The 14,369-nt window shown below is 34.1% G+C and overlaps 2 protein-coding genes across 5 annotated transcripts; both read right to left on the bottom strand.

Annotated features, from left to right (window-relative positions):
- Positions 1 to 649: 649 nt before the first annotated feature.
- LOC114376539 (guanylate kinase 3, chloroplastic-like) lies at positions 650 to 3,472 on the bottom strand. 4 transcript variants are annotated; one of them, XR_003658985.1, is made up of 4 exons: positions 2,463 to 3,472; positions 2,205 to 2,324; positions 1,996 to 2,068; positions 650 to 1,040 (listed from the first exon to the last, which is right to left on the bottom strand). XR_003658985.1 is itself a non-coding variant. In XM_028334706.1 (2 exons), exon 1 carries the CDS (start codon positions 3,392 to 3,394, stop codon positions 2,477 to 2,479), a length of 918 nt encoding a protein of 305 aa, XP_028190507.1. In that variant the 5' UTR covers positions 3,395 to 3,462; the 3' UTR covers positions 650 to 1,040; positions 2,463 to 2,476. The 4 variants fall into 4 exon arrangements, 1 of the variants encoding a protein (XP_028190507.1); XR_003658987.1 differs by having other exon boundaries at positions 2,035 to 2,068; XR_003658986.1 differs by lacking the exon at positions 1,996 to 2,068.
- Positions 3,473 to 4,086: 614 nt separating this feature from the next.
- LOC114376538 (mitogen-activated protein kinase 15-like) lies at positions 4,087 to 10,556 on the bottom strand. Its single transcript, XM_028334704.1, has 10 exons — positions 9,740 to 10,556; positions 8,482 to 8,890; positions 8,229 to 8,356; positions 8,074 to 8,133; positions 7,533 to 7,682; positions 7,293 to 7,448; positions 6,997 to 7,208; positions 6,254 to 6,355; positions 5,948 to 6,108; positions 4,087 to 5,408 (listed from the first exon to the last, which is right to left on the bottom strand). Exons 1-10 carry the CDS (start codon positions 9,761 to 9,763, stop codon positions 5,119 to 5,121), a joined length of 1,692 nt encoding a protein of 563 aa, XP_028190505.1. The 5' UTR covers positions 9,764 to 10,556; the 3' UTR covers positions 4,087 to 5,118.
- Between the last annotated feature and the right edge of the window lie 3,813 nt (positions 10,557 to 14,369).

The raw sequence follows: 14,369 nt of genomic DNA, 5'->3' as shown, positions 1-14,369 counted from the left end.
ACGGCGAGGAAAAATAATAATAAAAACAGCAACATTCTTTAAGTAACTTCAAAAATACATTACATCAAATCCATGTCAGTAAACGAAAAAATAAGGATTGGATCTTCAACCCAAATCATATATGACTCGTGTAATTCACGGATAAGATGAGAGCAAAATTATGCCACTAAAATATTAAACTGAAGAGGTAATAACAAATGTGACATAAGAGCGACTAGGATCTTTATTTCATTGTTCACAAACTCTAATTGTAAATATACAAAGAAAAGATGGAAATAATTTATAACCTTATTTTCCACCTATCTGAAGGATTCTTCCGCAGATGAGGATTTGAATCTAGGTTCAATAATTGTATTAGTCTATAATATGAAACTTATTCTGGTCTGCAACCAAATTGTTATGGTGCTGAACTAGACTAGAATCTTAGCTTGTAATTCTAGTACCTCTGGTACTTTGCTAATATATATATACTTATTTTGGCTGATCAAAAAAAAAAAACCTTATTTTCCACCTTCTTTATTGAATTAGAACAACTGAACAAGTATAAAAATTGATTCATTCCTATCTGTTCTTCAAGCATATCTAAATATTGCAGTTTAACCAAAGAGTGAATGAGAGGAGAGAGAAAGGAAAAGTAGAACCCAGTATATATGCATAAAAACCTATTGTGATTAAGTTTGAGCCACTGGCTTTTTGAATCAGTTCATAAGAAGGATTACACCAGGTATCAAGGCTATATGTGTCAATTCAGTTCACTGTTTCATCCACTAAATTCAATATGCTTCCTAGATAACTATTTCAAACCAGATCACCGAATAAAATAAACAAATGATATTAGACATTGTAATTAGAATTTCTATTCACCAAGAACTTGTACTTCATTTAAGGCAGTATTGGAAGAATCACCACAAGCATAACCCCCAACATGTCTTCCCATGATGACATGACACCAGTTGTAGGAAATGAGCATCAAGCTCGTCAGAGGCAAGCAAAGCTCACAAGTAAAAATCACCAACTCAGTTTATCATCCATCATAAAACCTACAGGGAAAAGGCAATATTAACAATACAGTCAGTTATGTCATGCACGTTACAAGTTAGAAAGCACAGATACAACATGATGCTGACACTGAAATATGGCAATTCTTAAAATTACAGGACAGGTACAACTATACAATAAATAAAAATAGTTAAAATTCAATTAAAAACTCAAATATTAAATCAAAAGAGATAAAAGATGTTTTATCAGTTAGCATAAATCATTGTAAACATAATAAAATACTATCATTTGTCCAATTATTGTTGAAGTCTTGCCTATATTGATATAAAAGTTCAAAAACTAGAACTGAAAAAACTGTAAAACAAAACTAGGAGTACCAAGTATCTGTGAAGTGTCCAACATCAATACTGGCACAGATTTTGCTACTATTTTAAAGTATTGGTGCTTATCTTTGGTTACAAGTACCAGAAACACAAGGTTCAAGTGACTTATGTTAGCCCAGAAAATAAAGGAAATAGCAATTCAAAAAATATTAATGATTAAGCATATAAGTAAGTTCTTTATAGTACAAGGAGCTACAGCATACTGCCACATGTCATATTTGATGTACCACAATCAATATCAACACATAATAAAAAATTGTAAGGAAAAAAATCATTTTATTAAAGTAAATAAATAAATATAGCAAATACTGTTATTTATAATCAAGAATAAGCAGGTCCAGCAAAAATAAACTCACCCCTGTATAGCATGCATCTCCATAATAAAAAGAATCTCACACTATGAACTGAGACAATCTCAACTTTGAATTCATAATGTCAACATTTCACAGTGCAAAATGTGTTTCTGACATTTAATGTAGTGACCTTCTCCATTCAAAAACTATGTGCAACTTATATCAATCCAATTTTAGAGTATGTAGCAGGCCCCCAATTTTAATCTAAGCCTGTCAACTATCTAACTTTACCAGGTACACATGCTCACAGAAGTACGTACCTAATACCTTTTTGTTTTCCAAATTTCACTATCAAATACCTTTGGGCACATCTCAATGAAGCATTGCAAAGAGCTGATATCACTCAAGTACATAGTCCATGCAAAATACTGAATTTTGTCAGTACGTTGTATGGATAACTACTACCAAATGAAACAAACAGCTACTTCATATGTTGTGTGGATATCCCTCTTTAGATGCTTTTGCTTACTTGAGATATTTTGAGTTTTGCGGAGAACTTAGAACATAATAAACATTGGTTTGAATATATCCTTTGATTCAATTCATTGTCAATGGGGGGGCAGCTGCCATTTCCTCAGAAACACCAATCCTTTCCACAGTGAAACACACATGACAATTTCATTCAGTCAAGTGCAAACAAATTCATTCTACTGAGCACGGAAATTTCACATAAAACACAAATCCTCAATTGCATACTCAGAAAAAGATAAAAATAAATCAGGTATACCATGTGCATGTCTGTTACAAAAGAGGAGTCCTCTGAGAAACCCTAGCTTTCTCAGCATCAATAATAGACTCCATCAACTTGACCGCATTATCAAGCTTCCCTTTAGCATTGACCACAACATAATCAAAATTCTTAACATGCTTCATCTCCTCCCTGGCAGTACCAATCCTCACCAACAACGACTCCACGGTCTCCGTCTTCCGGTCCACGAGCCTCTCTACCAACGCCATCTCGCTCTCCGCCGCCACAAACACAAACACCGCCGACTTCCCGAGCACCTTCTTCAGCGTGGCAGCCCCCTGAATATCCACCCTCAGAACGACGTCGCAGCCCTTCGCGAGACACTCCCGAATCTGCTGCTTCGGGACCCCCTTGTAGTCACCGTAGACCAGTGCATACTCCAGCAGCTCCTCCCGCTCCACCATCCCGAGAAACTCTTCCTTGGATACGAAGATGTAGTCTTTCCCGTCGACCTCGGCGGGGCGGCGGGGGCGGGTGGTGACGGTGACGACGAAGTGGAGGGCGAGGCGGGAGTTGTCGCGGAGGCGCGAGATGAGGGCGTCCTTGCCGACGCCGCTGGGACCGCTGATGACGATGATGAGAGAGTTAGGGTTTGGGGAGAGAGGCTCCGAGCTGAAAGGGGAACCCATGGAAGCTTCTAGGGCGCGGAGAAGGTCGGAGCGTTCTGCTTTTTCCAAAGTGGGGATTGGAACGGATAAGGGTCTTGGCGCGTCCCCCATTTTGGAAGTGGAGAAGGATTTGATGGTGTGGGAAGATAAGGGTTTCTGTTTTTGTTTTTGATTTTGGGTGAGTGAGGAGTTGAGAATGGTTAAGGAGGAAGATTGTGGTTTTAGTGGAAGACGGGGAAGAGAAGTGCAGAGGAGCCTGCGGAGCATGGAACACTCGCTGTAAATACTACTGCTCGTCCACATGAGAATTGAGATAGATTGATGAAATGAGAACAGGTTTAGTAAAAAAAATATAATTAAGACTATACTTTCTACAACTTGATATTTATACTCAGAACGCTATTCTGGCGTACTAACTCACTCTTGTTGTTGACTAAGGTTTTGGAATCTTGCTTCTAAACATGTGTTGTTTCTGAATGAAAAGAAAAATCTATTCGTTAGGTTTTTACTATTTCTTAGAAATGCCCTTCTTTACATGCAATACTGTTCGATAGAAAAATCACTTCGTTAGATTTTATTTCTTAGAAATATTGATTCACTGTGTTATGAAAAACTACTAACTCCTTCTCCTATATACATCAGTAAATCTCACTTCATTAGATGATACTACACAACAGAAGAAACGGAGGGAAAAAAAGTGATTTTGATAATGACATACTGGGTCAAAGATTTTATGTCATCAATTAGTTAGAAACCATCTTGAACACAACTTTTTAAATAATTATACTAAAATTCAACAATCTTATTGAATTACAGTATGGAAAACCTTTATTATAGTTGGAAAACAATGTCACTAGACCAGTCAAGGTGTGAATGTTTTGAACTTGAACATTACTTCTACTCATGAAAATTATCCATTGCTTGCTAATGGGCAACGAACAAAATGAATGGTTTAGTACACGTTTGATTTATCATTAAAAGTGGCAAAATAAAAAACATCTAAAACCCCTTTTACATTCAATTTCCATTGAACTGTGATTTTGTCTCAAAATTCATACACAAGTTAGATGATAAACCAAACATGCTCTTACTTGTTCTATTACTGTTCTTGTCTTGGTTTAAGACTTCTTGGCGAATAAAGGGCGTGATCTAAAAAAGATGTCATGAATGAGACTGATGAGTTAAAGTGCCATCTGATGATGTGGGCAACGAGTTTGCTGCATTTGTATGCTAAAGTCTGAATGACAGAGGAACTGAGCCCCTCCATCCCCCAAATAGGACCTGCATAGAAAACCGCCTCCTTATCTCTTGAATGAATTAGTGTGTTGTTTTCTGTGTAACGACATAAAAGTGTGTACCCACGTTCACCCATAATAAGATACGACAAGCACTTGTGATTTTCATAGGCTGAGGAAAATACTTGCAGGGAAATATCAGACTGCACACGTGGAATTCGGTAAGCAAACCTGTGAAACAAGGAGTTAACATTCATTGGGGACCAACACTTCGTTTCTTTTGTTGCACCTAATTAAGTTACTAACACCAAAGATACCCCCATAGAGAAAGAGACGAGAGAATATGACTTTGGCAGTTTGGCTATAAGTTTTTTTTTTTTTTTAAAGAAGAAAATACATTATCTTGGTATTGGTACCCAAATAATACTAGGGTAAAAGTAACAACTTCAATTATGCAATGAAGCAACCGGTCTGCCTTCAAGTTCATGGTTTTTCAGATCTTTCGTGTACTCTTTTATTAGCAAATTAGAGTGCAAGAAAATCATCAATTGGATCATGAGAACCCTTTCAAATTTGACCATGCAAATTGTGTGAATTAGAAATCATCCCCTAGATACTTCAACATTAGGACTTTGAGTCCCTTAAGCTTTCCCCTTTGTTTGTTACTTCAAATGTGAAATTTCAGTTCAGATGATCAACATTAGGCATAGCACGAGAAACTCGGGTATTATCAGAGTTTCATGGCACAACACAAGGCTCTCGTTGGCCACATAGATTCAATATAATTCATTATCAATACCACTGACCACCAGGTCCAGCTTGAGCAGCAGCCACTTTTCTTGCCATGTATTGAGGCTTTGGCTGCAGTCCATTTGAACCTTCAATCCCACCCTCCTCTGTCCCCCTCTCACTTTTATAGCCTGAGTTTCTCCTAGGATATGAACAGCTCGATGCTGCGTACTGAGCTGAAACAGATGGATTCCTGACCACCCGACGCTGTTCAGCCTCGGCCGTCCCGGCTACCCCACAGTTGTTGTAACGCATTACTGAACCCACAACCTTTCCGGGCCTTGCAGCAACACCTACAGAAAGGGAACCACAAATGTACATTGGATGATAATAGCATCATGGTACTTTAAATCTGTAGGATGAAAAATTATATTATACCAAGTTAAATCTATATGTAATATTACCATATTCTATAAGCCAGTTTTTTTTCTTTTTTGGGAATAACAGTATTTATATTCTGCCAGACATTTTGTAGCCAAATCTTGTGAATTATGTGCATGTATATGGATACATTAAGGTGCAGCTAGAATAAAGAATATGATTACAAAAAACATAAAAAATAAAATAAAATAAAAGAATTCCACAGCTCTATTTAAGCATTTCTTCTATACAGACTTGTAGCTATCAGCCATTCACACAAAATTCCACCATGTGGCTGAAGAAAGAAGTACATGTTTGCAAAGATTAAAAAGAGATGAATTAAAATGAAACAAGCTTCAGGACGGCACAACACTCTTTATCAGATAATGTCAGCCATGTGTGTAACATAGATAGGAAGAACAAACGGGAGACAGAGAAGGGGCAAAATGTATACTAAAGTCAATCATCACACCTTGAATATTTTGGGGTGCTTGTAAAGGAAGTCGAGACATAGGGATGGCACTACTGCTATCTATGGGTTGTTTCTCAACTTCTTTGATGCAACATTTGGATAGGTCATCTGCAACCTCAGATGTATTCTGCATTGAGTGGTCTGAATACAATACACAAGGTCTGCATGTACAGCAACAAATCAGCGAAGTTGGCAATTCCAAAGCAAATAAAGGGGTTATTCTATATTGGAATTTGACAATATAAAAGAACAATGGAAAAAGAAGAAAGGAACAATTTCAAAAAATAGTAACAGAAATTAGGATACCTTGGTAATGATGCATGTTGCCTCTCAGGGGGAGTAACAGTCCCCCCTTTGCCGTAATGCTCCTCAAGATATGCAAATTGTTTCTTGAAGTGGTCCACAGCACTATTCAAAATACAATTTGGAAAAGAAAAACAAGCTAATGTTACACCTAACAGAAATTAGAGTAACAAAACTAGGCAATTCTAAAATACATCAACTAAAATTAAATATGCTTGAAAATCACAAATTTACAATCCCATAAATGATGAATTTGCAGTTAAAATTGCATCTCAACAAACATATGATGTAATTTATTTTTTTAAGAAAAAGAAGAAAATTAGCAAGACATGCCAAATAGTAAGTATCCATATATCAGTTATTTTCATATATCTATGAACTTAATATGAAATTTGAAAACCAAGTGGGCATGTGGCTTTTAACCTTAAGAGAAAAAGCAATGGAGGTTGTTTTGTTAGTATTTGTTGGAAGTTTGTCATAGCATTTTCTTTTGTACTTCAATAAATTTGATAATTTTAGCCATAACTCTATTCTGAATATAGGAGTTACATGACTTAAATCTAACTAAAAAGGTATTGTAAACATAGGCTCCTTAATGAGCAAAAATGAAAATTGTAAAACCGACAAGTGTCCAAATTTATGAACTGTTAGGCAACAATATCAAGTGAGACCAACCCCCAAATGTGTTGTTCATGAAGTGCTAATGAGGTGCAAAACAGAAATTTGGATAGAGATTTAGACAATACCTTGGATACATGAAACCTGTTGGCTCTGATCCCTCTAGAAATTCCTTCAACATCTTTGGATGATACTCCAGAATCTCTCGGTATATAAGCTCTCGTACATCTTCCTTTGTTATCCGGCGTCTCTCAAATTCAAACTCCATCTTGGTAACTGGCTGAGCAGATGGTTCTCTCTCAACCTTGGCCAGGCCTTTAAAATATGGATCCGCTAGAGCCTGACATTATTATACACATGATAACCTAATAACCAGATATAACAGAGAATGTGAACTACAGATAGATGGACATCAAGATCTAACCTCTTCAGCAGTAGGCCGATCCTTAGGCTCAAATGCCAACATTTTTTCTAACAAACGAAGAGCAAGGGGGTCTGCATTAGGAAACTTCTGCGAGAGAGGAACAGGCTTCTTCTTTCGCATGCTGCTCAAATATCTCCGAGCTTTCTCATTTCGTACCTTTTAGTGTAATACCAAGGTTGCATTGAGTAACAAAATAGAACAAACAAAATTGCCAAAAGGAAGGGAAACTGAACAACAGACCCTAGCAATGGCTTCAAGAGATGGAGTTCCAAGAAGATCAGTCATAAGGTCTAGTTGATGGACAACATTCTTCCCAGGGAAAAGAGGTTTTCCCGTCAAAAGTTCTGCAAAAATGCAGCCAATGCTCCATATGTCTATAGCTGGTGTATACTGAAAAACAAAAGTTTATGACCAAATATGTTTACCAAGTCCAGGTCCGGGATAAGATAATAAATCATTATGGTACACAGAAGCATAGAAACATTGTCCATCTTCATTTCATAGACGGGATCAACTTACTGGCTACTGCTTTAAACTATGAAACAAACAATGATAGGCACTGATTCCTGTTGATCTATGTGGCCAACCTACTTAAGTGAGAAAAAGTGGTTGTACATATATTATTTAGTAAAGTTAAAATTTAAAATTTCTATTTGAAACATTCATCATTTAAAATAAATCTTTTTAACTTAGTAAATCATATCAAGCAGGGGTAAATCATCTTGGATAAAATTGACCAATGATCTTAAATAATAGTCATAAGTCATAACATATATTGCACCTTGGAAAAAAAGGATCCACACAACTCAGGAGCCCTATACCACCTGGTTGCAACATAATCCTGCAAGCAAACAAACATTAAGAGGTGACGAGATGAACTGAGAAAGAGAGCTATGCTCAATTGAAGGTGATAGTTTCAGGGAAAAAGATTCATACTGTCCAGAAAATAGCAGTTGGAGTATCATTGAAAGCCACTCTGGCAAGACCAAAGTCGCAAATCTTCAGTTTGCAGTCAGCATTTGCTAAAATGTTTTTTGGCTTTAGATCACGGTGAAAAACATTTGCTACAAGTCCATTAAGAAGTTCAAAATCAGCCATAGTGATCATATAATTTTGCTACTAGTTTTATGCAATAACAAAAATATATATATGCTACAGCAGGCAATCTACGAAAGATTCCCTAACTAACCTGTATGTATATACTTCATGCCTCGAAGAAGCTGATACAAAAAAAACTGGTAATGCTCTGGTGTCAGATCATCATTAGCTTTGATGACCTGATGTAAATCAGATTCCATGAGTTCGAAGACAACATATATATCCTTGAATTCCCTTCTAGAAGGAGGTAACAGAATATGTTTGATCTCCACAATATCTGGATGGCGTAAAAGTCTAAGAAGCTTAATCTCACGAAGAATGCGAGTGGCATCAGAAACATGTTCAAATATGTCATTTATTTTCTTTATTGCAACCTTTTCTCCAGTGTGTGTATCATATGCAGAGCAGACAACACCATAGCTTCCTTTACCAATTACTTCCTCTATTCTGTATCTGCTCCCTTCACCGTATTCAGTAAAGAAGTCCACCTCTACAGATGACTGCTAAAACACAACAAACCAAATTATTCTAATGAAGATACTAAGCCAACTCAAAGCCATACGTATGGTTTAAATGATCTGCAACATCCATATTTTAATGAAGGAAACATAATTATGCTCCATATTTTTATACAAGAAAGTTGTAACAGGGGATAAAGGTCGCACCAAGTTTTTAAAGATGAGGCAGTTAATTTACAGTTAAACATAAGATAAGATTCGTATTACAAAAAATATGGAATGTACATTTGACTTGATCCTCTCTAAAAGTAATGAAACAAACATATTTTTTGAATGTTTTAAATCCCAAATGTAGAATTGGCAAGGTATAATTAAATTTCAGAGGGATAAAAGATTCATGATTAAAAAAGATACAAATTTCACTATTAGTAATCTGGTAATATTAAAATGAAATGAAACATAAAAGGGGAGAGGTGGAGGCTAAAATAAGCCATTGCAATAGTCTGTAGATACCATAGAAACCAAAATAGTAGACAATCAAATCTTAAGCGATGGAAAACTTTCTGCAGTCTCTCATAAATCAAACACTACAGACTTAGGCATATAGAAGAGAAATATAGTCATTTGCTACACACTTTGTTTCTTCTTAACTAGAAACGGTTCTCATATCCACAAGCAAGAGAGAGAGAGAGAGAGAATAAAAAAGTAGTGCCAGAGAAGAGTAAGAGCTCCACACAAGATGGGATAAGAAAACAAAAATTTTCAATCATGATGAATACAAACTCTATCCATATACTATAGAAGCAGAACTCATAACACAACACAACACAACACAACTGTGTTGTGTCACAGATTAAGCTACATATATACACATCAGTTAAGTAACTTTACCTTTTTTCTCTGATCAGGAAGCATCTTCGCAACAAAGCATAAAAACCCTTCAAATGGTTTAAGCCAATAGGTGTATCCAACAAACCCCTTACCTCAACTCAAAACCCAGATCACCCAAACTCCCACTTCCACTTCAAAATCTCCGAAAAGAAAACACTAAAACAGAGAACCACACAAACACCAGAACGCCCCCAGATCAAAAGGGGCGCTCAAAATGCAAAGTAAGAAAAACCAAATAAAAAATGAAGAAGTAAAGGAGAAAACTTTCAATTCAAACTTGAACGGAGCTCAACAAAAAAAGAGACCTAGAATAGTTTAGCAGCGAATACAACAACTGCAACTAAAAAACTAAAAAACACGTACTAGGATATCATAGTATTAGAATATGAAAAATATAAAAAAACTAAATAGGGAACAAAAAAAAAAACCAAAAAAACCAAAAAGAAATGGAGAAGATCTTGAAATGTAGCTGAAAAGGCCAAAGTCTCAGATCAAGTTGGAGTGTGAATTGTTACAAGGCGTTAAGCTAAGAATCAGCGGAAAGAACTAATCTTGGAGGATCTGCTGCGGCGATAATCACTAACTCTGCTAAAGAAAACGAATAAGTAGAGACATCGAACAAAGGGTGGTGCTTAGGATTTCAAAGCAGAATAAGAATATTGAAATTGGAGAATTGAAGAAGCAGATTGTGATGGAAAATTGAGACTGAATAAAGGAACATAGACTTTTGGATCTCACACAAACCGCATACTTCGAGTTCAAGTTGAAGAAGGTTGTGGTGCAGAGCTTTAAGAAAGTGTTTGAGACATAAAAAGGGATGAATAATAATAATAACAATAATAATAATAATAATAATAATAATTAAAAATGAGTGTAATTTTTAAAGGAAGAGTATTATTGCAGAAAAGTATGAATGTGCCCTCGCCACTTCTTTTTTCAATGTATTTTAAAATTTTAGCTTCCTCTTTAAACGAAAGTTGTTGGATAAGATATTATGTGGAAGAGGGAGGAGGGTGTGTGGAGCTTGTGGCATTTTGTCTCTCAAAGTCAATAATTCTTGCTTAACTGGCCGGTGATTGATTGATTTCATAGAAAAAAAACATGTGGCTTGTGATTGTTAATTAATAAACAAATGATAAATGATGTAAAAGAAAAGGTGATTCAAATAAATTAAAAATAATATCCTATTTAGTTTGTGATAAAAATGAATATTGTAGTAACATTAAGATAATAACTTTAAGAGTCATGAAATTTATGGTTTCAATTTTAGTGTAGACCTGTGTGGTCATTATATATTAAAACAAAATAACTAACTGGGAAAATTTTATTACTAACTAAATTTATTTTTAAAAATAAATTTATAAATAAGAATAATAATAACAATATAAAAAGTTATAATTGAGTTCACTATTAAACTGATTTTATATCGTTAATGGTAGAACTATTTTTTTTCCTGAGAACATGCAACAGCGTCCCTTTCCTTAGAATTGAGTTTTGGATATATGTCTTCATCAAAGTCATTTTCAATTTCATGTTGCAACCTTATGAAATAAAATAATCATAAATCCTACTTATTAGAAGTCAAATGAACCGGCATAAATTTATGCTAAATGTGATTTTCTTTCCATAAAAAAGTATAACAAACAAACTATAGATATTATTGAATTTCCGAAACAAAGTACCAACAACAACGTAGAATTTGTATTAGTTCATTTTCGGCATGTTCAATGTTCAAAGTCATGTTTTTCTCATAGTCTATTTTGTCACTCAAAAATTTATTTACTCGTTATCAGTTTGTACTTGCTTTGAATATATTAAAAAACAAAACATACGCATACATATATAGCATATGGAATTACTATGGCCACTGTTATGTGTCGCGGAATTACTCTTCCATTCATTTTAGTTTTAGGTATAATCTCTACTTTGATAAATAAATAAAAAAACAATAACATAGACTAATTTAATAAAGATATCATTTCATCCAAGGCACCATATTTCAAAGCACAATTTGGAAGTGACAAATAATCGGAACAAGAATATTATTGAAAGCTACAATGTAATATATATATATATATATATATATATATATATATATATATATATATATATATATATATATATATATATATATATAATCTGGGTATAAGGCTAGTATCTGTCCATTTGATAGATATTCATGTTAAAATAATGTTAGGATTTACTAATTCCAAAGGGCATGTGCGTCATATGGGCTGGATAGTTTTCTTACTGCGAATCGGTGCTTTTAGGTATAAATAAAAAAGTAATATGGAGACTCAGTTCTGCCAAACTTTATCTTTTATACTCGGCTAAATGCCCAAGTCCAATTAATAAATAGGATTATTACCATTTTTTTCTATTCTTGTGCATATATGTAATATGTTTTATCAAAAAGACATTTCTACATAATTGATAAATGTGTACTATTACCTTAAGTGTGTTTGTAACTTTGGTCCATTCGAGGTAATTATATAAGTTTTCATTTAAAGATTAGAATGTGTTTGTATTACTATTAGAATTACAATCGCACACAATTCTTGTATCTTTATATTGCAGAATTAACAAAGAGTAAACTTCTGCGAATGAAAATTTTAGAGTTGTCAAAACGACAATTTTATACACGCACTTAATCAATCTTGATGTTGGATGATAAGACATATGTGATCAAGAAAGTGTTTGTTTATTCTGCCCAGAAATTTGTGTCATGTTTGGCTGTTAATTAGTTCCCAAAGCACAAAAAATCTTTGCGGAATCATAGTGGCTATCAATCCATTTAGTCAAGATTTTTGTATCACCGCAATCCTTAAGAAAAACTAAGGAAAAGAAGAAAAAAAAAAGACGGCCAGAAATCATTTTCAGACAAGAAAAAATTTTCTGGTGGGGACGAAAATATTAATCGGTTCTTACGCACTATGGTTGCAAGAGATGCCATGGCATTGTGGCAAATGCCCTAGGGAGAGGTCAACGGATTGGTGAGTTAGTTAGAGGGATTCCACTATTCCTACAATCAGGTCCACCATCACTAGTTTTTTCTCACTATTTTGAATTGTGTAAATATTAGAAGCATTGTGAAGAACAACAAAATCAATTTAATGCAAAAGAGAGAACGAGACAAGAAAGAAGTTCATTAAACGGTGATACTTGGACAGATTTAATAATGTAGAGATAGACAAGATCTCCCATATAAGTAACTAAAAGTCAATCATATTAATTTGAGAGTGGTTCCTTTGACAATGATAAATGTTTGTATTTCCGTTTGTTTCGCATCATCTTATTTCTTTTATGTTGAACTATTTTGGAAAATGAACTTGCAGAAATCAAAAACATTACGAATGTGTCTAGAAAACTGTTGAAACCTACACATACACGGTACTTACCTTCAATCCAACAGTGATATCTCTTTGTTTTCTGTTTTCGAATTAGCAAACAGATGATTTTTTTTGGCTTTTAAACAGTAATCTAAACGCACTTTATATGTACACTTTTTCCCACCACCCCATTATGTATATGTAACTTCTTTTTTTTTATCAAATTTGTCTTTTCCTTCATTTATACCACCTTAAATTTTGGTAATTTTTCTTTAATTTTTAATATTTACTTAAATAATTTTTTATTTTTTTGTTTTAGTGTTTGAAAAAAATATTTATTTTCAGTCCCTAAAATTTATAAGTCAATTCACTTTTAATATCTAACAAAGAACTAGAACATTTGTTAAATGTAAGAATTAAAAACAAATACATTTTCTATATAAAAAAATAAAGCTTACAAAATGTATTTTCAAATACCAAAAACATATTTATGTCTCTTTTATGAGAAACATATATTGACTCTTTTAAAAAATTCCATGTGTTCAATATCATTGATAAAAAAAATAACAGTTCATATTGATCAGCTTAAATAGAATTATTTTTTACTTGTAAAGAATATATATAAAGAAAATATTACTAGTTAGTTCTCTTTGTTTGTTCAAAGTATTTATGCTATTTTAAATTTGTCAAACTGGGTCCAGATTTACGTGTACAACAGAACGTTGTGATCAAGTCCCCACAATGCTATTTTGCAGTTAAAAGAAATATTTATATTATTTTCCTCTGTTGTTGATGATAACTCTCACGTGCTCCCAAATCCTTTTTCGGCCAAATACTCGAGATCCCTGTCCCATGCACAATGAAAACTATAATTATGATTAGTTCCCAACTTGCTGGGTGTATATATGTCAAACTTTTAATTAAGGCCAGGATAATGAAAGGAAAGGAAATGCTTTTGAGTTGGACGTTGAAACATCAAAAATCAAAACTCAGTGTTTGTTTCATCTGTTTGTTTTGTTTTGATTCTTTTCTTGTTTTTAATCTTCTTCTTTTTTTTTGCCGAAGCCAAACAACAGGATAACTGATGTGCACGGTTTTTTATAATAGTATGATGAATCCTCGTAGATTCTTTACGCATATTTCTGTGAATTGAGAAATTAATCATATTATTGTATGACAATAGTTTAAAGAGAATTTCTCGAATTTAGCATTAAGATTAAATGCAAAACCTTTTTATATATGCCCCCATTCGACTCCTTATTTGCATTCTGTGCTCATCTCTACAAGTGTAGAAATATACA

Source organism: Glycine soja, chromosome 11, assembly GCF_004193775.1.
Source record: "Glycine soja cultivar W05 chromosome 11, ASM419377v2, whole genome shotgun sequence".
Lineage (NCBI taxonomy): Eukaryota > Viridiplantae > Streptophyta > Magnoliopsida > Fabales > Fabaceae > Glycine > Glycine soja.
The sequence above is the reverse complement of the archived record's forward strand: the minus strand, read 5'-3'. Positions and strand labels throughout refer to the sequence as shown.

What these genes read in the sequence shown, in the direction of transcription:
- LOC114376539 (XM_028334706.1), bottom strand. Translation starts at nt 3,394, where the DNA reads ATGTGGACGAGCAGTAGTATTTACAGCGAGTGTTCCATGCTCCGCAGG.
- LOC114376538 (XM_028334704.1), bottom strand. Translation starts at nt 9,763, where the DNA reads ATGCTTCCTGATCAGAGAAAAAAG. An exon ending in CAACTGCTATTTTCTGGACA is followed by an intron (nt 8,134 to 8,228) that starts GTATGAATCTTT and finishes GTTTGCTTGCAG; the next exon opens with GATTATGTTGCAACCAGGTG. An exon ending in AGCACCCCAAAATATTCAAG is followed by an intron (nt 5,409 to 5,947) that starts GTGTGATGATTG and finishes CCCTTTCTGTAG; the next exon opens with GTGTTGCTGCAAGGCCCGGA.